At 41.5% G+C, this 20,251-nt stretch overlaps 1 protein-coding gene across 2 annotated transcripts in view; it reads left to right on the top strand.

The window, feature by feature from the left end:
• The window catches only part of Aftph (aftiphilin), a 66,488-nt gene extending 50,849 nt beyond the window's left edge, over window positions 1-15,639 (top strand). The window contains exons 7-10 of one of the 2 annotated variants that reach the window (XM_013353509.2): window positions 3,819-3,879; window positions 5,351-5,431; window positions 9,543-9,666; window positions 15,389-15,639. In XM_013353509.2, coding sequence (XP_013208963.1) covers window positions 3,819-3,879; window positions 5,351-5,431; window positions 9,543-9,666; window positions 15,389-15,536 — 414 coding nt within the window. In that variant the 3' untranslated portion in view covers window positions 15,537-15,639. The remainder of the gene's footprint in view (window positions 1-3,818; window positions 3,880-5,350; window positions 5,432-9,542; window positions 9,667-15,388) is intronic. The other variant, XM_013353510.2, reaches the window with a different exon arrangement.
• The last annotated feature ends 4,612 nt before the right edge of the window (window positions 15,640-20,251 follow it).

The raw sequence follows: 20,251 nt of genomic DNA, 5'->3' as shown, positions 1-20,251 counted from the left end.
GAGTTCAAAGGCAGCCTAGTCTACAAAGCATGTTCTAGGACAGCCAGGACTACAAAGAGAAATCCTGCCCAAAAAAAGAAAAGAAAATTATGCGTAAAATTTAGGTCTGATCCTTTCAAGTATGTTTCAGGAAACATCTGTTGTTAACTGCTGTATGCCGCTGTGGCTTATTCTTGGGCATAGTTTAAAGTTCATTTCCAAGCTCAGTAAGATAGCCAGGCTTGGAGTGCACACCGCCTGGCTCTGTGATGGTAGGGCAGAATGCCTCAGTTACTCTTTTCCTTGCCCTCACACTGCACTCACAGGCCCACACTGCTCTGGGATACTTACTGAAAATGGAGCTTTTGTATCGCAATGTTAGTGTCAGTTTTTCTTCTTTCCTCTTTTCCCCCTCTATACAGCCATCCCCATCACTATTGCTTATTCCGTTGGAGTTAGCTGTTGCTTGTCATTTTGCCCCTACAGCTTAGAAGCTTCTGGTCATAACTTTACACCATGTTATATTCTTACATAATTTAATTCAGACTTAACTGAAGGCATATTTCTAGGTAACCAAATGAAATACATGTATTTTAATTTAGAATTCTGTGCTAGTTGGCTTGGCTCCATACCTGTGATTCACCTTAAAATAGGACCTGAAGTGCATCATAAAGATCTTCATATAAAGTCCACTAGTCATTGGGACACCATGTATAATTTTTATGTCACTGTTTTGGTCCATACAGTAATGCTGTTGTGTCTGGTGGTGGTTGTGCTTTTCAGGTGGCATGACAGTAATCTGTAATACTGGAAGCTTGCAAATTATATCAGAAATACCTGTTCCCTATCTTGTTTTTCTTTCTTTTCCTCCCCAGAAACCATAAACCGCGCTTCCTTTTGTTTTCATTTTTAGCATCACTGAATCACACTGCCACACCACAGCTGCCTATTTTCTTCTCAGTCTACCTACTCCATCCCAACTTAAATACTTGCCTCATGGTGTGGGTCCCCCCCCCCCCAACCTGAGTATGACTTGTCAGTCCTATAACCGTTGTTGAGGGATTTGAAAGCCTTGGAGCCAAGTTTACTGACACACCTGTAACTCCAGCGCTTGGGAGACTGAGGCAAGGAAATCTTGGGTTCAGACTGAGGGGGAAACTAGTAATGACACCATGAAAGTGTGAAAAGGTGAAAGCCTCGGAAGGAGGGGACACCAAGGTAGCTTTTTTGTGTGTGCGTGGGGGGGTCGGGTCTTGAACTCACATTTCATGATACAGAGGCGAGTATGACTGACGTCATCCCCCTGGTCATCAGTAGCAGCTTCAGCCACTTGATAGAGCTATTTTAGTTGTGAATGAGGTTAAGACCGGGGCTGGGGAGTGGATACCATGTACCCCCTCTTCAGTAAGGAAACATACCTGGATACGCCGAATGACTTGCCCAAGGTTGCACATCAGTGGGTCTCCTTTCACCAGCCTCCATATTTCTGTTCTTGTTAGCACGAGGTTTTCCCCACGATTAGCTTTTAGCTTATTTGAAATAATTACAGATATCCAAGTTATTTCAAAGGTAGAACAAAGAAAAGCCCTGTGCGTCCTTTGCCTATGTACCCTCTTGGCTACCTTTTACATAATTATAGTAAATATAAAGTATAATCAGGAATAAGATATGATCTTGTTTATATAGCTATGAACCCCTTGGTCACATATGTGGATGCAGATAACTACCCCACAATCAACATAGAGAATGTTCACTCGCCATAGAGAATGTTCACTCGCCACAGAGAGCTTCTTAGGAGCTGAGAATGTAGTCAGGCCCTTGGGAGCTGTGTACAGCACAGACATGGAACAAAGACACCCTTACTGGTCACTCTCCCTTCTGTCCCACTGTCTTTCAGCCCTGGCATCTCTTAATGTCAACATTTTACTTGGTTTTATACCTTCCTCTTCAGCCTCTAAGCTGGACAGACTGAGCTTGATTTATGGAGATTAAATGCTTATATTAATTTGCCTATCCCTATTTTACCAAAACAATTATATTATCTTCCCCAAAGAACTAATTCATGTTCCTATCCTACATATAATAGTATCTTTACCCAGGAAAAAAAAGTAAGTATAATGTTGTAATAGCACCTTCCTTACAGTGAAGCATGGCTAGAATGCCAACAACATGAATGTAAATGAGCAACAACATGTTGTATTTAAAAATCTAATGGAACACAAGTTATTTCCATAGGTGTTGCTAATACAGTCAACAAAAGAGAAAACAAAAACAGTTTTCTGTATAAAAAAAATCTTAAAATGAAGTTACTGCTTATTTAAAGAACGTCTGCCAACTATCTTCTATTTGATGTTACGTTGTTCACTTTATGTTATGAACTTTAAAAACCTAGAGTAGTCAAAGCAGTTGTAAGAATTCACTGTCGTGCATAAAATCCCCTAGGTAGTACATGCAGTGATCTCACTGGGAGGACCGAAGAGAAATGCGAGCTCAAAAGCCAGCCTAGCTTCACATAGTCAGTTTAAGGCCACCCTGAGCAACAAAACAAGACCCTGTCTCAAAAAGAGAAAAAAAAAATCTGATTGCAAGTAATTTCTAAGAAAACTTGACTAAAATAAATCCCTGGCCTGTTCTGGAGGTACACACGACATATCTGCAGTCTAGCTATTGAATAGCTGGAAGCACAGGACCACAGGTTTGAGACTCGGCTGAGAAATTTATCTCAATAATATATTAATTTACTAATTGGACTGGAGAGATGGGTCGGTGATTAAGAACACTTGCCTGTGCAAGCATGAGGTCCTAAGTTTGAATAACCATGGACATATCCACTGGAAGTCTGTAACCCATTGCTGAACAGGACAGAGACAGGAAGGTCCTGGGGCCTGCTGACTGGCAGCCTAGCCCCAGGTTTGCTGAGGGACCCTGTCTCAAAGGAATAAGATAGAGTGTGAATAGGATGTCCAGTGTCTTCCTCCCCCCCCCACTCACACACAAATTCTTTCTCTCACACACACATACTGCCCCCACACACACACACACTTAAATATCTGGAAATCAACACTTTAAAAATGTACATCCTAGCCAGGCATGGTGGTGCACACCTTTAATCCCAGCACTCAGAGGCAGAAACAAATTGATCTCCTGAGTTTGAGGCCAGCCTGGTCTACACAGTGAGTGAGTCCCAGGACAGCCAGGACCTTGTCTCAAAAACAAGCAAAAAAGTATACATCCCACTTACTAGGAATCAGGAAACTTGTAAAGAACTAGAGATTCTGGAATCTGTTCCTTCTCATTTTATGTATCCTGAGACCAGCGAATTTAGTATAGATCATATGTAACTAGTTACCGTCTTCAACAATCCAAATTCACTTTCGGGTTAGTGCCTTCTCTGTGATGTTGCACCTTATCTGCTAGTGTTACATGGCTAGTTTTTAAAATTAATGTAGTCACTGAAAAAATTTAAAATGTGTGTGTGTTTTAAATCCTTTTCTTGAAATCTAACAGTTTAAAACACAATTTGAGAAAAATTAAAATAGAATTGCAGAATCAGTCCATAAGTTTGTTTGAAAATTTAAAGATACTCCATTTGTTGGATGTAAATTTTATAATGTCAATAAGTATACTGTTTATCAATTCTGCAATTTCAGATTGTGTTAATATTTGCAAATAACCTGAAATTGTATACTATCCAAATTTTGTCTATAGGTACATTGTTGCCTAATGATCTTGCTATATTTTGGGGATTTTGCTTTAAGGATTCTTTACGTTGCTACTACCTGTACTGATTAATTTTAATTTTTTGTTTGTTTGTTTGTTTTTATTGTTTTCAACTCTAGGAGTCTCTACCACCCGTCCAGTTTGACTGGAGTAGCAGTGGCCTTACTAACCCTTTAGATGGTACGTCTCTCCGTAGAGCCTCTAGCACCAGAGCTAGAGTTAAGAAAGCTACACAGTTCAGACAGACTTCTCTCTGCTGATTTCCTTTTTTGTTTGAACATAACTTCTTACTCTTATCTTTGGAAATTCAGGCTTTCTTTCTAAATAGTAATTGCTCAAGATACCAGCCATTACTATTATCAACAATATTAATGCCCAAGTATTGGTAGTAATAGCAAGGTAAAGTTTTAGTTCCTTTATTTTAAGTCAAAATTAAATAGTTTAAATGATATTTTAGCTAGAACCAATTTATTTGAATGTTTTATAGCATTACTTTGTGAAATTTTCTTGGGTACAAAGTCTTGTGATTAGAGATTGCTTCAAAGCATAAAGCACAATTATTCACTTAACCAAAAACTGCGCAGATAGATCCATATTTATTGATATAATGTAGTTTTCGGATTCAGTAGCATTTTATAGAGTACTTAAATGCAAATGGACGATGAATGATTTTCATGATTCTTTTTAAATAACTTATCTCCAAATACTAACAGAAGTCAGTGGTTCTTCTTACAACTTTAAAACTCTGAGCAGGGAGTACCTTACACAAGTGCTGTAGGGTCTTTAACACACAGTGCTAGTTTCAGAGCCCGTGCTAGGGGTTTTCAGTGGACCCTGAGTTATAATTGCTTCCTAAGCCGTTTGAGCCATTGTCTAGAATATCTGTTACCATCATCTCAGTGGCATTTACCATCCCATTGCCTGAGACACTGCTGCCTGCTTTGCCTTGTAGCTAGGCTCCTAGAGCACCTAGAAACCATCAATTGAATGTCCTGCTGAAGGAAAGCCTGGATGCACCTTTTGCTACTATTGTCTGGTGTCTTCAGTCAAATCATCATGCTTTTTATTAACAACTTCTTTAAAAATGTATACTATTTGTGATTACTGTTGCAGAGTTAAAGGGGAACAGTACAGCTTGCACATCAGGGTAGGGCAGTTACACCATCCATATTACTTAAAATACGTTAAAGTATTGATGCATGTCCTGAAGCTCACAACTTTGTCATTGTTTTTTGAAAAGCATTAGAAACCAGAAATTGTTCATAGAAACTAACATGAAAGATTGGGCATGTAGTGATTTAATGTTGGGTTAAGATTAAGTATTGTTTCCCTTTAACTAGTCTGCTTTCCCTGGTCTTTCTGATACCTTTCAGTTTTGGTTAAAAGAACTGACTTCTAGCTAAAATCTAACAAAGTGTTAACATTCTTTACATTGTACATGAGAAAATGTACATTGAGTTAAATTGTTACTTTAGTTATGAAAACCTAATACTGTACACGTTGTTTTAATGTTGATTTTTAAAATGTGTAATGACTACTAATTATAACCTGCATGTTCAAGTGTGTGTCTTACCCCTTTTTACACATAACCCCTCCTCCCTTGGCTTACCTTCTGTGTGGCTGCCTACCAACACGGTCACTGAATTCCAAGCTAGTGGAGGTTCCACTCTTCTGAACCTTGATTTCTTTGGGCCCGTGGATGACAGTAGCTCTAGCAGCAGCACAATCCCAGGTCAGCAGAGTGTTTAAGCACAGTTCTGGTTACTTACTAAAGCATGACCACACTTGACTTTCCTATAAACAAGGAAACAGCTAGATGATGGCTCTCTCGCACTTTTCCTTCCCCGTCCCACTTTCCAATGCCTGACTGTAAGAAACAACTTACACGGGATACATTTTAAAGAAAACTTTCTCATTTTCAGAGTTGGCAGTGGTTTCTACAGTAATACAGCCCTACTGGCTTTAGACAACTAAGGATATTTTGTTTTTCACCTCTCTAAGTGGAAAATGTATTTATATGCTTATTTTGAAAGCATATTCTATAAAGCCATTTGAAAGTAGCACTAGTTTAGAAAGAGAAGAATGTTTCAGTACACAAAGATGGCTTCATGTTATAGTGTCTATAATAATGTAAATTTTACAAATTCTAGCATTTTAATTAGTTCTTATTAGTGCTGCTAAATATATAATTGAATCCAAAATGTTGGAATCTAGCATGTCCCACATCAAAAAAATGACTGTTTTTATGTAGCTCTTAAATAGAAAGCATACTGTTAGTTTCCATAGAGCAATAAAAATGTTAACAAGTTAATAGAAGAAAGTAATTGCTATGAACCTAACCCTAAAAGTTAACTCACTATACCTGTTAATGTTCAGCCCTGCAGTTCATTAACTAAAAGACTAATGTACTTTGTCATTTTCTAACCAAATAAAAGATGGAAATTATAATGGCATTTTAATGTTTACATTTTATTGAATATGATTTTAATGAGTCCCTGCCATCCCAAGTTGTGATCTGGTAATCATTGATCATCAGACAGCTACTGGGGTTCTGTTCAGATGCTAACTTCTGGAATGCATATTAAGGATTCCCTTCTGTACCTGCTAGTGGCCAGTTTTGTAGCTAGTTCCTGAGAATTGGGGGTATTTTGTTTGGGGTGAGTCTGTTAGGTAACCCAGCCACCACTTCAGTGGTTTCCCAGCCGTGGTGGTATAGGAAGGAGAACAACAGAGTCAGCTAAGGGCAAGCCTGGACCCAGGATGCCATCTCTCATAGCCAGCCGCGGAAACCTGCTCCTGCCGCAGGAAAGCCATAGATCCTAGAGTAGAATGACAAGATCTCTCAAGTCTAGCTACTAGTTTTCAAAATCCTTGTAAGAATATGAAAAAGTCTGTAATCCGGTTTTGCTACTTACTTAAATTTGATATTTTACAACTTAAAGTTCTACTAAGTATATCTGATTTATAGAACAGCATGGGGGAGCTAGAATTGTCTGACAACTCATAATACTTACTGAAGGTAAAGGAGGAGCTGAGAATTATCCAGATCCTCTCAGCTGAATTTGGTTGCAATCTGCATTATAATTAAAATGAGGCCACTTTCTCTTTGAGGTGCCTAAAACTTGGTTTAGATATTAAATCTGCTTATATTTTAAACTCATTTTGAACGCATTAATAGGAACACCAGTAACCTGATTGCTTAAAGAAGTGCAGAGATTTCCTGATACCTGGGCTCAGGACACAGCTCTAAGTGTGAACTGTTTAATACTGCAGTGGACGTGAGCACAGCATGGTCCAATGCAGTCTCTACCCCTGTTAAAACTACAATTCTCAATTTCATCAGTATGCTCTAGCTGTGAACAAATTGGATTACAATAAATTTGCTTTGGCTTTTTATTGTTATTGGGTTTTATTAAAACTCCCCTCAAGCTCCAAGTATCATGCCTTCCTTAGTGCTCTATCTTAACACTTGTTTGTCCTTTTCAACTTGTTTATGGGAAAGTCATTTTATCTTAGCTTGCTGTTAATTATCTTGTGTGTGATATTTAGGAGGCTGGCATAGACCTTGGATGGCTACTTAATTGTGTGATTAAGCTGTGCCTCATTAAAGTTCTGTTTAAAAAAACTTCCATTAAAAATTCTCTCTAGTTTTTAGTAGATAATTGCCTTGTCTCTAAAAACGTTAACTGTGGTTGTTACAGCTCTCAGTCATTGTCTGGTTTGGGGGCAGTTTATGGAGGGGAAGAATGCTTTGGGGGCCTAGAAAGGTGATTTTTTTTCTAGTCATGGTCAACACTATTGCTTTCAGTCTACACTTTACTCTGACAGCTGAGTGTCCAGTTTTATAAACCCACCTGAGATTTTGGCACTTCCCTGTTGCCAGTCAGAATGCAGGTGTTCTGTACCATATAGAGATCTAGAAGCTAACTTTTAGCTGTGGAAGAGGGAACAGTCTGGGCTCACTTGGTCTTTATACAGACAGCTACAGTTTTAAACATCTTAACTTTGGCCTGTATGCATATTGTAGAAAAAGTTAGGAAGTCTTTCTCAAAAGTGTATGTATGTGAATGAGCTGTTAAGCACTTGGGAGTCAGCATGCACCTTCTCTGGCCTTTCTCCCTTGGTGGGCTTGGTAGCCGTGGAAGCAGCTGTTCCTTTATTCCTGTAGACATCTGAAATCCACACTGCTACCTGCTCATCTGCATTGGGTTCAGAAAGGAAAAAGCTTGTTCATACACTTAGATTTTTGTCTAATCTTGTAGGCTTTTCTTAAAAAATAAAATGAAGCCAAGTACAGGCACGTACATACATACATCTGTAGTCCTAGCTGAGGCAGGAGGATCACCTAAACTGAGTTCAAGGCCAGTCTGAGCAATATTAAAGTGTCCTATCTCAATGAAAAAAGAGAAAGAAAACATTGGAGAAGCTATCAAACATTTTTTGTAAACTGATGCTTAACTATAGCCCCAACTTGGCTTCTCTTGTGCTGTTCCAGCTCAATATCTAAGGGAGACTGCATGCATACAAGTGAGCTGGAAATAAGCAGAGCTCCACTCACCTCTCTGGAGTGTGCTGCCCTCCCCACCTCTTACCTGAAGTACATCAGCATATTTCTAGTAATAACTTGATGTTCTGAGTAATCGCTCACACCTTTAGTCATAGTTAAGATAACAAGTCATTTCTACAGTGGAGACTTTATATTATTCTCCAAGTCTCTGACATGGAAGAAAATCTTGGAGTTAAAAAAAAAATAGATAAGATGAGATTAGATCAAAGTTCAAAATGAGGTTCATTGACTGATTTAAAAATTGAGAATGTTGAGCTCGAGAGGTGGCTCAGTGGTCAAGAGCACTGGCTGCTCTTCCAGAGGCCCTGGGTTCAATTCCCAGCACCTACATAGAATCTCACAACTGTCTGTAACTCCAGTTCCAAAGGATCCAAACACCTTTTCACAGACATACAGCCAGGCAAAACATCAACGCACATAAAATAAAAAATGTTTTAAAAAGTTGAGAATGTTGGAGGTCAGATGTAGTGACTGACTCATGCCTATAACCCAACACTCAAGAAGCTCAGGCAGGATAATTGTCATTCATGAGTCAAAGCCAGTGTGGGTTGTAGAGTAAGAACCCATCTCAAAAAATCAAAAGATAGAAGTTGAGATTATCATGGCATGCTTATTCTATTTATAAACACTGAGGATGTGTCAGAAATGAACGTAAGATGGAGTGATAGATTCCTGAAGCATTTGAGAGGCATCAGCTATATACAGCATTAATTCCAAAATGGAATTGTTATGTTCCTTCTACAGATACTTCAGAGCCTACTGTTTAATTAAAAATAAATAAATAAACATGGGGTTAATTGTTTCAGTAGTTAGGAGCACTGGCTGTTGTTGGAAAGGACCTGGGTTCTGTCCCAACACCTACATGGTGGCTCACAACTATCTCACTCAAGTTTCAGGAGCTCCTGCGTCCCCTTCTGGTCTCCTCAGGCATGCATGTGACGTGTGTACATAATTAAGACAAACACACATAAAATGAAAAAGGAAACCCAGATAGCTCAAGCAGGTAAAGGTGCTTGCTGCCCAGGCCTGGTGACCTGAGTTCAATCCCCAGAAACCATGTGAGGGTGGAAACTGAGAGCCAGCTGCACAAAGTTAGCTGGCACCCACCCACTGTGGCACACACAGTAATGACTGTCACATTCCCTAGAGTAGTACGTGATCTGACAGTGAGTGCTTATGCAGACTCAGTTGTGGCTAGGTATTGCTGTTGCGTTTGGATTGTGGCTCACTGTAACCGTGCAGCTTGCCCTCACTCACTATCGTTCTGTGCTGTAAGGTGTGGATCCAGAGTTGTATGAATTAACAACTGCTAAGCTGGAGACCTCCACCTCAGGCCTCAAAGTGACTGATGCATTTGCGAAGCTCATGTCTACGGTGGAGAAGACGAGCACGTCGACCAGGTAAGGCACTCTAACTCTGCCCTGACTTTGGGTCCTGGTGTAAGCAGTCACAAGCAAAGCATGCCAGCGGCAGTGTTTGTGTTACATGTGTTAAAGCCGGTAGATGGCAAGCCTAGGAAACATCATCAAATTAACGTTCCATGACAAACTTTATTGGAGATTAACAGACCACGTTTCTCTTTCCCGCACTCCTCCATAGAAAACAATTCTGGTTAAGTATTAAGATGCTGATGCCACTGAGGAATGCCCCCCGTCCCTTCATATTTGTGGAGAAAAGCATTTTTCCAGACCAGTGTCAGACTGCTGGTGTCACACAGACTACCAGGTTTACTTTGAAGCTAAAACAGTAAAGATAAGACCTTTTTTATTTTCAGAACATTTTCTGTTGTACACCCTAACTTGAGGCTTCGTACACTCCTTTCCCAAACTTATGGAGAGCCTGTTTAGGGACAGTTTCCTCCTGGTATTAGAACTGTCACTTGGACCTTGTATTTAGAGTTTAACACAGTTAAGTAATCCTTGCCTTGACACACTAGGCATCAGATAAGCCAGTTCCTAGTAGAAGGGAGTTGTTCCTGGCAGGATATCAGTAGTACCAGGGCAGGCACTGATTGGTTAGATTCTCCGTTTCCCAGACGACCGTCAGGCTGCAGTTCCTAGAGGGATGTTTGTGTGTCAGTTGCCCACTTTGGGAGAAGTTTAGAAATTCCGATTGGATAACACATGCCACTTAGATTTGTCTTTTAAAGTTAATTCTTTCATAAGAAACATCTATTTCTTCATTTATATATATATATATATATATATATATTTAAATCTTAGCTTAAGTGATTGCAGTCTCTTTTTGTTTGTTTTTGAAGCAGGGTCTCTGTGTAGCTTTGGCTGTCCTGAAACTTGTTCTAGGTACCAGGCTGGCCTTGAACGTAGAACCCTCTGCATCTGTCTCCCCGGTGCTGGGGTTAAAGCTGTGCACCACCGCCGCTGCCACCCCCCCCCCCCCGACTTAAATGACCGCAGCGTCTGTCGAGCTTTATTCTCTGTGGGTGTCTACTCAACAGATAGTAGCGGGTTTGAAAAGCTGCCGTTACTGCTTTTATGACTGTAGATGCCTTTAACCTTCCCAGGAAATAGATTTGGAGCACGTAGGTCCTTTTATCCACAGGTTCACTGCATTGCTGTAATGGCCCTGCAGTGTCTTTGCCTTTAAATGAACCTTCTGTTAATGTCATCTGTTGTGGGATCCCTCCCTGTTTCTGAGCCAGCCCTACTGCTTCCTTACCTTTCCCCTGCACCACCTAGAGAACTTCCCGGCTGCGACAGTTCATCCTCTGTGCCAGTAGGAGGAGCTCTACCCACGTCGTTAGCTGTGCTCCTTTTTCAGACTCCTTGACTACACTGTATTTATTGCCCAACCTCTTTTACTACTAAAGGTCTCCCTCATCTTCTGAACGAAAAGAAGAAACTAAAATTGTAGCACACATCTAGGAGGCAAGTTGTAGCAGCCAAAGAGTTTCTCTTAATAATTACCTGACCTTTCTGTTAGTGAGGTCCTGGAGAACAAGCCCAAGGGCCTGGCATACTCTAGGTTCTTACCACTGGGCTGCTTTCTCAGATTCACTTTGACATGTAAATGAAATATATTGAAAACAAGCTGCCAACTTTGGATTTCATTTTGAAGGATGTTTTGTTCTTGGAAAACAGTGAGAAAAAAATATCCACATCTTAGTACTTAAAATTATAAAGTATCACCAGAGGAGTTCGGGGGTTTTGATTTTATTTTTTTTTTTTCAGGGGTGAGAGCTGTTTTCTAAGGTTGGTTTGTTTGTGTCAATGCTGAGATCAAACTGAAAGCCTCTGCATGCTAGGCAAATGTTTAAAAGCAGTGTCAGCCCCGGACTTCCAATAACAGTTTTTAGTTGTGCTTAGAAAAGACAGGCAAGTGTGAGATTTCAAAAGACTCTTTCAATACCTTCATCTTTAGGATTTATTTCTTTTTCTTTGTAAGTAAAGGTTAGCAAAAGCAACTTGGCTCTTATCATTACATAAAAAGGTTGAATGAAAGAGCTTTATGAGAGCTATAAGATAAGAAAGGGTTAAAATAGGTGTATGTCAAAGCCTATAATTTGAGCACTCAGAAAAGCTGAGGCAGGAGCATCATAAACTTGAGACCAGCCTCGGCTACAAAGAGAATTCTGTCTCTAAGAGCAAAGAAACTGGAGTTGAAATAGAGAAGGACATTTAACATGGAGCGTGTCATTTTCCATGTCTCAACTGATGGGCAGAACTGTGGGCGTCAGTTCTCTCCTTGTGGTTCCAGGATTGAACTCAGGTTGTCAGGGTCCTTGACTGACTGAGCCCTTTTGTAGGCTGACATCATTTCCTAAGAGCCTTTGAATATTGAGGGAACATGATGGGTCTTTCTTCCCATGCACTGTAATTTCTCACTTCACTTCTTGTTTATTGTGGCGGGTGTTTTGATGTGCTTTGTTTGACCAGGCCAGTTTGTCCCTCCTTAAGCAGCCTGGTAGCCGCACTGGAGGGGCCACCACCTGATGTCAGACTTTGTGCAAACCAAATTGGCATAGCACAGGACAGGCTTGTGCCACTGCGTCTGGCTATGGCGGGGGCGTTGTTCCCAGGCGAGCACTGCACCCTGGTCTGCATCGCCAGCGCTCGTGTGTTGTCTTTAGAGAAACCCAAGCTCTTAGTTTGAAGATGGTTCCATCTTCTTGCTCAACTGTCCTGTTACGGAGAAAGGTTATTTTCTAATTTAAATTTCTAGTTTAAATTAGTGCATAGCCAGCTATGCACTATAGTAGCTACAGAGAGGCCACTAACTGACATGTGTACAAGCCAAAGCACTAGTGGCTGACAGGAATGCTTTGGGGTTCTCGGTTTTGGATTTTATTGATTTAGTTAACATCATAAAATCTTTCTCTTTGCTGTGTGTAAATTTACTAGTTTTTAGTGGGCTCACAAAGCTTTGCAACTGACATCATTAAATTAACCCAGAAAATGTTTATTACTTTTAAGCCTAAAATCTCCTGTATACATTTGCTTCTAATTCAGTACTCCTCACCCCTCCTAGGTGCCAGATTACAGATGTGCACACCACACAGGACTTTGCGGCTGTGGTGACTGGTTAACACAGGGGCTCCTGTTGCCCTCTGGCCTTGAACACCTGATCTCTTAACATTCGCCTCCAGAGTGCTAGGATGTAATGTTTTGTGTCCCCACCAGTAGCAGGAGCTTTACAGTTTCTCCACATTCTCTCCAAGTTTGTCTGACTTTTCAGTCGCAGCCATGCCAGTGGGTACGAAGTTGTCGTCATTGTAATTTGCATTCCCCTGGTAGCAGAGCTACTGAGCATCTTCTGATGTGCTTATTAGCATTCATGCCACTGCCTCCAAAGATGCTGCTTCAGATTCTTTTTGTTTCCAGTCAGACCATTTGTAAGCTGTCCCTGTAGTCTACAAATACCAGACTTTGGGGTTGGAGAGATGGGTCAGTGGCTAACAGCACTGGCTGCTCTTTCAGCAGACCCAGGTTCAGTTCCCAGCACCCACATGGCAGATCACATCTGTCTGTAATTCCAGTTCCAGGACTTCCAACACCCTCAAACAGACACACATGCAGGCAGAACACTGATACATATAAAATAAAAATCAATATATTATATTTAAAAATACCACCTTTCTCAGATACATATTTTTCAAATATTTGCTATTCTGTTATCTTTTCGGTTTTTATACCATGTATTGACACTCAAAAAAAATTGGGTTTTATCAAAATCAAACTTTTATTTTGTTATTTGTGCTTTAGGTTGAATGATTGACAGATTCAAAATCAGGAGAATTTTACACCTAAGAGTTTATAGTTCCACCCTTGTATGTGGGTTTTAATGCATCTCAGTTTGGGGTTTGGTTAGTGCTTTTTGTTTGGTTTGAGACAGGGATTCTCTGTGTAGCCTAGGCTGTCCTGGGACTTGCTTTGTAGACCAGGCTGGCCTCGAACTCAGATCTGCCTGCTTCTGACTGCTGAATGTTAGGATTAAAGGCGTGTGCTGCCACACCCGACTCTCTAATGCATTATTAATTCATTTTCATGTAGTGGAAGGTGGGAGAGGTCTATATTCTGTTCCTGCCTCCCTGCCCTGCATAGGGATATCTGGTTACCCTATTGAAAGGTCTCGTCACGTCCGTTTTGGAGGGGAGTGAATTGATCGTAGGCCATGTTGGCCTGCCATTTGTGTGTGATCATTAACAAAGGTAAATCTCAGCTAAAAGAGATGGAGAGCCATATAATTGTTCCCAAGTTCTCAAGCATGTGCTGTGTATATTTTAATAAGAATAGTTCACACAAATAACTGCAAATCTTAAACATTGTAGGAACTTTTAAATTCAGTTTCCTATTGCCTCTGAAATCCTTTGGTCAAACCTAGCCCAATTGTCAAAGTTGTGTCCTGGTTAAAAACTCCCCTTGTCCTCCCGACCCGCCTGTGCTCCACAAATGGGGAAATTGGCAGGACCACTTCTACTTCCTGGTGTTTTCTGAGGTAGTGTCCACTAGTTCTTTATTTCCCCAATCTTCTGTAAACTGGAAGTTATATCCAGAGGCTCGCAAATACAGGGTAATAAACATTTGTCTAGTCTACATCCGAGATCTCCCAGCACTTGAAAACATCCGACACCCTGCTGACTGGATGGCTATGCGCTGACCATATTAGTGATGCTAAGACCCAGCCTAGGAAACAAGACACTTGCTTGACTTTGAAGTGATAAGTTGTCTTCTACTTCCTCAAGCATCTGATGATGTGTTACCGTTAAGTGCGATCTAAATGTAAATTTTAATTTTTTTAAATGTAGGATAGCCATTATATATAGAATAAAGTAGGACTGGGTTGAATATTGATTCATCTGCTGATATGATTACCATAAAAGAAAGAACTGAGCTTTCTCTAGACAATTTCAAATGATCTTTGGTCTGAAATTGATCTGTGTACAAATATAATCTGTGTGACTATAATAATCCTTTCAACATATTTAACAGGCTGGATGGTTTGGATGGCACTGTGCACTGGTTGGGCACGTGATGCCCACTGGACACTTTCTTCCGCTTGCCCAGTAGTTCCCCAGGAATTCTTGGGCACCTGTGATATGCTTCAGGCTACTTACTTGTTACAGTGAGGAAGAGGTGGTTAAATAGACATTATCCACAAGGCCAGAGTCCTGGAAGGTTTACAGATTGCCTCGCCTGGTTCCTGCCTGCACCCAATTCTCATGCTGCCGCCTGCATCCCAGCTTGGCTGAAGGCTCTCTTGGAATTCCCCATTAGGTTAAGAAAGCCTGAGGTTAAGTGACTTACCAGGCCTTGCACCACACCTTTCATGTTGAGGTAATTTTGGTAGTTTTGCAGCAAGCAGGGGAAATCCAGATGGGCGGACTATTAGCAAGGCTTTAGTACTCTACTCGTGCTTAGTAACGTTTGAAGACTGGATGGGTAGGTGCTTCCGGCCTTAACTAAAGCTTTGAGCCCATACACATGTGCATAGTGATGTCTGTATCCAGTTATGCATGATTTCATGGACAACAAAAAGCCACATATGTTGTTCTTCATTCAGCAGCTAGCAGAGGAAAAGCCAGTCAGATGCCCAAAACCGTTGACTGCAAACCTTGAGATGGAATTCCCATTAACACATTTGTCTTTTCTCATTGGCTGATAGGAAACCAAAAAGAGAGGAACACCTAAGTGAAGAAGCTGTGAAGGTGATCGCCAGCCTTCCGGACTTAACCTTCATGCATGCCAAGGTGTTGATGTTCCCAGCCACACTGACACCTTCCACAAGCTCCCAGGAACAAGCAGAAGGATAGCTGGTTGAACTGGACAGTTTCAAATACTTTTTCCTTTCCTCTATCCCTTCCCTACCATCAAAAACATATCTGCTGTAATTTAAAAATGAATAAATACATTCAAGTTCAGCTGATTTGTTGGTAAGCCACACTAGAAAGGTATACATAGTAATGTATATTTATTTACATACTGAAGTCCTAAATTTATATTAGAAAAAAATGTAAATAATTGGGGATGAACATTTTTGAAGATTTATTCTTTTGTGTTGCTGGGGTGTATACATTTATGTCTTTGTGAAATACACTGGTGGTGTCCTTCTTAAAAAAAAAAAAAAAACTTTTGAAATAAAAAAAAATTAAAACCTCAAATCTCCACTGTCTGAAATCCCCTTCGGTCTTTTCTCACTGCACTGGCCGCTCTTCCTTTCCTCCTGGATGCGCTGTCACTTTCCTGTCACAAAGCTCAGATCCTGCCCGATTTTCAGTTTGGTCTGTGATGGGTTGTGTCAGGCCTGGCTCTTGTTAACTTTTCTGGGCTCTGTTTTGTCTTTTCAGTCTCGCAGAGGTCATCGCTGCTCTCTGATTGTAGGGTGTGGATCACTGTCAGAATTGGATTGGAGGCTTGACCAAGATTGTGCCTGTTTTAATTAGTTTGATTTGGAGAAGGACCAAATGATATCAATGTCTTAAAATGAAATTTGTTAAGAATCTTTCTGTTCTATCATACCATTATTTTTTGAGGATTTTGCACAGTGTAAAATGACATAATCATAGATTGCTATGGTTTAGGCTGTATATACAGTTAAAAAAAAAAACTATGGGTTTTAAATGTTTGGGGAAATTCCTATGGAAAAAAGAGAGCCATGTAGAGGAGCCTCTAACAAGGTCAATGTGCATGCCCAAGGCTTTTGAGATTTCAGTGTGTAAATTTCCTTCTAGCTTACACAATAATAAAATAATTTAAAAGAAATTTAGCCTCTTGTCTTTGTATTTAACATCTCAGGGAAAAATATAATCCATTTGAATGTGAGGTTTTATTCAGAATTAATGACTTTTGTTCCAAATGAAGTGATTTGGTAGGACTTCTACCTGGTTAAAATCAGGAAGAATCAGAATCTGGTCTCTTAGAATTGAATTGTAAGGCTGGAGAGATGGCTCAGGGTCAAGAGCACTTGTTCTTATAGAAGACCCTTGGTGGTTCACAACCACCCATAACTTCAGTTCCAGGGGATCCGACCCTTCCGACATTGGAGGACACCAGGCGCAATTATGTTAACAGACATATATGCAGGCAAAACATTCATACACAGAAAATGAAATAAATTAGGCTAACAAGCTCTAGGGGCAACTAGCCCAATTCACACAGTGACAAGAGTTTGTCTCAGACGAGGTTTCAGAAGGGCAACCTCAAGATTTTCTGCATGACACACGTGTCCCCCCAGCACACACATACCAATAGGATTGGTTCTTTTTAACAGCTGAACTGTCACATGAGCTGTAAAAGAAATCCCCATGATTCATGATAGCATGACTTCAGAATATTGAGATAAATTAGAGGGCTGTGCAGTAGTGGCGCACGCCTTTAATCCCAGCACTTGGGAGGCAGAGGCAGGCGGAGATCTTTGAGTTTGAGGCCAGCCTGGTCTGCAGAGAGTTCCAGGACAGCCAGGGTGGATACACAGAGAAACCCTGTCTGGGGGGGGGGGATTTATAGGGATCCTCTCCCCAAAAATGTTTGTGTCAAATTAGGTTGAGCAGAAAATGACTAAGAAGTGGGGGTCCTAGAGAGACGGCACAATGGTAAGAACAACTGTTGCACTTGCAGAGGCCAGAGTTTGCTTCTCGGCAGCCACAAACATCTGAGACTCCAGATTCAGGGGATTCCAGTACCCTGTTCGGACCTCTGGCACCAAGCACACGAGTTGCACATATATACGTGCAGGCAAAATAACCACACATATAAAAATACCTATGTCTAAGACAAAAGTAGTTTTAGAATATTGTCTTTTTAGATGACATTTGCCAGAGAACAAGCTGGCAGCCGCTGGCAGCCTACAGTATCCACTAGAATGTTCTAGTGGAAGGCGTGACACCACTGACAGCTTCCTGTTGGGAAAGTATTGCCTAGAATCTCAGATACTTCAAGTCTCTGATATTTCAGGCATAAAATAAGGAATTGAGGCTACTGTGCAGCACTGTCCTGCCAGCTAGCCAACATGTCCACGAGTTCTGCTGCGTCCACTTACTGTCTTCACAGCTGTGCTTGCTAACTGTTGACCCCTCTACAGAACGGAGGATGTGGAGTCACGGGACCCACGCCTGAGGACCCAGACAGCTGCACGTGGTCTCTGGGTCTTGAGAAGGGGTTATAGTGTGTAGTTTGAGGAAGACTGGGGGAGTGGGCTCTAGCTACACAGCCCTGAGGAAGCCACCCTCCCCATGGGGTGAAGATATTCTGGTGCTCTTGTCAGTAGCCCCTCATCCCTGCCCTGCAAGAGTGCCTGATAAACTTACTAGGTGTGTGGGAGGAGGGAAGAGATCTGATGAATCAAGCCATGCTCCGTCATTGGGACTTCACTGGGAGCAGTTGTATATTGCATGGTCTCCCCACCCAGGATGAAAATGTTCATAGCAGGAGTGTGATGGCTGTTCTAGTTGTAGACTTGACTACATATAGAATTAACTAAAACCCAAAGATGGCTGGGCACACCTATGAGGAATGTTTGCTAAATTAAATCATTTTGAAGTAGGAAGATCACTTCTAATCCAGATCTTTGAAGTAGGAAGATATGCCTTTTTTTTTTTTCTGGTCAAAAAAGGTTGCTGAAATTTTATTTTACAATTTACAAATGCCCAAATCTCTGGATTTTTGTCCTTTGACATTCATTTAGTACTTCCAAGTTTAAACAAGTGATAATGGCTCTGTGGACCTGGTAACTGCTTCTTTCTGATACTCCGCCAGGAGTTAATTTACGTATTAATTATTAAATCTATTTTAAGGGGGCTTTGGTGTAATGTAAGTTAACTGAATGCTAGCAATAAGGAAGATACGCCTTTAATCCAGATCTTTTGAGGTGGGAAGCTTCTAATCTGGGCCACGCCTTCTGCTACAAGCCTACATAAAGATGAAGAAGGCCGCTTTGTTCTTGCCTCTCGCCCTCACCGCCAGAGCAAGTTTCCTCCTTCACTGGCGGCAGAGCCTACTTCTTCGGGATCCCGGCATGTGCTAAAGCACATCCAGCCTGTGCACTGAACAGCTCCTGGAGTTTTGGACCCTCCAATCATAGACAGCCATTGTTGGGTTAGCTGGATCACAGCCTGTCAGTCCTTCTTAAAAAAAATCCCCTTTCTATAGAGAGCGCTTCATTCTATAAACTCTGCTACTGTAGAGCCCTAACTAATAGGACTAAAGCATCAAGACTATGGGGTATAGCTCAGCAATCGAGCGTGTTTCACATGCTTAATGTCCTGAATTTGACCCAAGCACATATGCTTGTCGACCCCAAACCTCCACACACAGAAAACTGAGGTAGAAGCAACCTTAGGGAGTCTGGGCTTTTAGGGCTGAAAGATAAGCTACTCTGCTCCCCCAAACTCTCCCAGGAGCTCGCAACGGCATCAGAGCCAGGACACACATGCAGCTGGGTTGTCTTGCTATAACACACCCTAGGCTAATACCAGGGCCAAGTGGCTACAGAAAACCCTGTTCAATAAAAGCACTCTATTGCTGTAAAATACTAAGGGCCAGGGATGAGTCAGTTCTCATAGCTTCAACTGAAGAAACTGAAGCATAAATAAGGAAGCTGACTTATGTACAACATCACAACTATATCCAGAGGCAGGACCCAAACCCAGCTTGGCTTATACCTTCCTGTGTGTTCCTCAGAAGGAACAGCCTGTGTGGTTTGAACATGTGCAGGGACACCACTGGGGTCACCACTGGGCTCACGACCCCTCGAGGGAACCCACACATACTCGCTTTGTCACCAGAACCACCCTGCTGTTCTGAGCTGTCCCCTGTGTTGTTGATAAACCCTAATCCAGTTTCCCCACATACTTGAAGGTCACTATCGCGTTCCTCTTTCACTGGGTCTTCCCCTGAACACAGACTTCTCTAAATGTCAGTGTGTCCCCCAGGCTAGACCAGGTATCACCTCACCACTGACGTGGGCTTCGTGTTGATTCTGTTTCAGACACTTAGACTATCCTAAAATTCTATCCTTAGTCATGATAAATCTGCCTCTTTAACCCATGTAGGTGAGTAGCTTCCCCTCCCCCCTCAGCAACTACCATCCAATCAGACTATCATCTTAGACTCACTGAGTTATTCAAAACCATGTATCATTTTCCAACCCTACTATGTCTCTTTTAGGCACTGTTTCTGACACGCACTGCCCCAAATGGTCATTGGACCCCATTGTGCACAGACTCTTCCCTCCTTCCCCAGCCTTGTCCTCCACTGACTGATAAACGTCCTTCATGATCCAGATGGCCAGAATGAACACTGACCAGTAGGAACCACTACAAATGCCTGCACGGGGTACCAGGCAGGCTCAAGCACTATGGCTCCTCAACCAAGCACACAGTGTTCTTCTTGGCTACAGAATACCACAGGCAAAGCCATCATAAGCATTTACTCTGTGTGCCTCAGGAGGTGGTAAGTCTAGGATGAAATTGCCAGGTATGGCAGCACACGGCTATAATGCCAGCACTCGGGAGGCTGAGGCAGGAGGGTC

Source organism: Microtus ochrogaster, unplaced genomic scaffold (genome assembly GCF_000317375.1).
Source record: "Microtus ochrogaster isolate Prairie Vole_2 unplaced genomic scaffold, MicOch1.0 UNK9, whole genome shotgun sequence".
NCBI classification, from domain to species: domain Eukaryota; kingdom Metazoa; phylum Chordata; class Mammalia; order Rodentia; family Cricetidae; genus Microtus; species Microtus ochrogaster.
The sequence above is the reverse complement of the archived record's forward strand: the minus strand, read 5'-3'. Positions and strand labels throughout refer to the sequence as shown.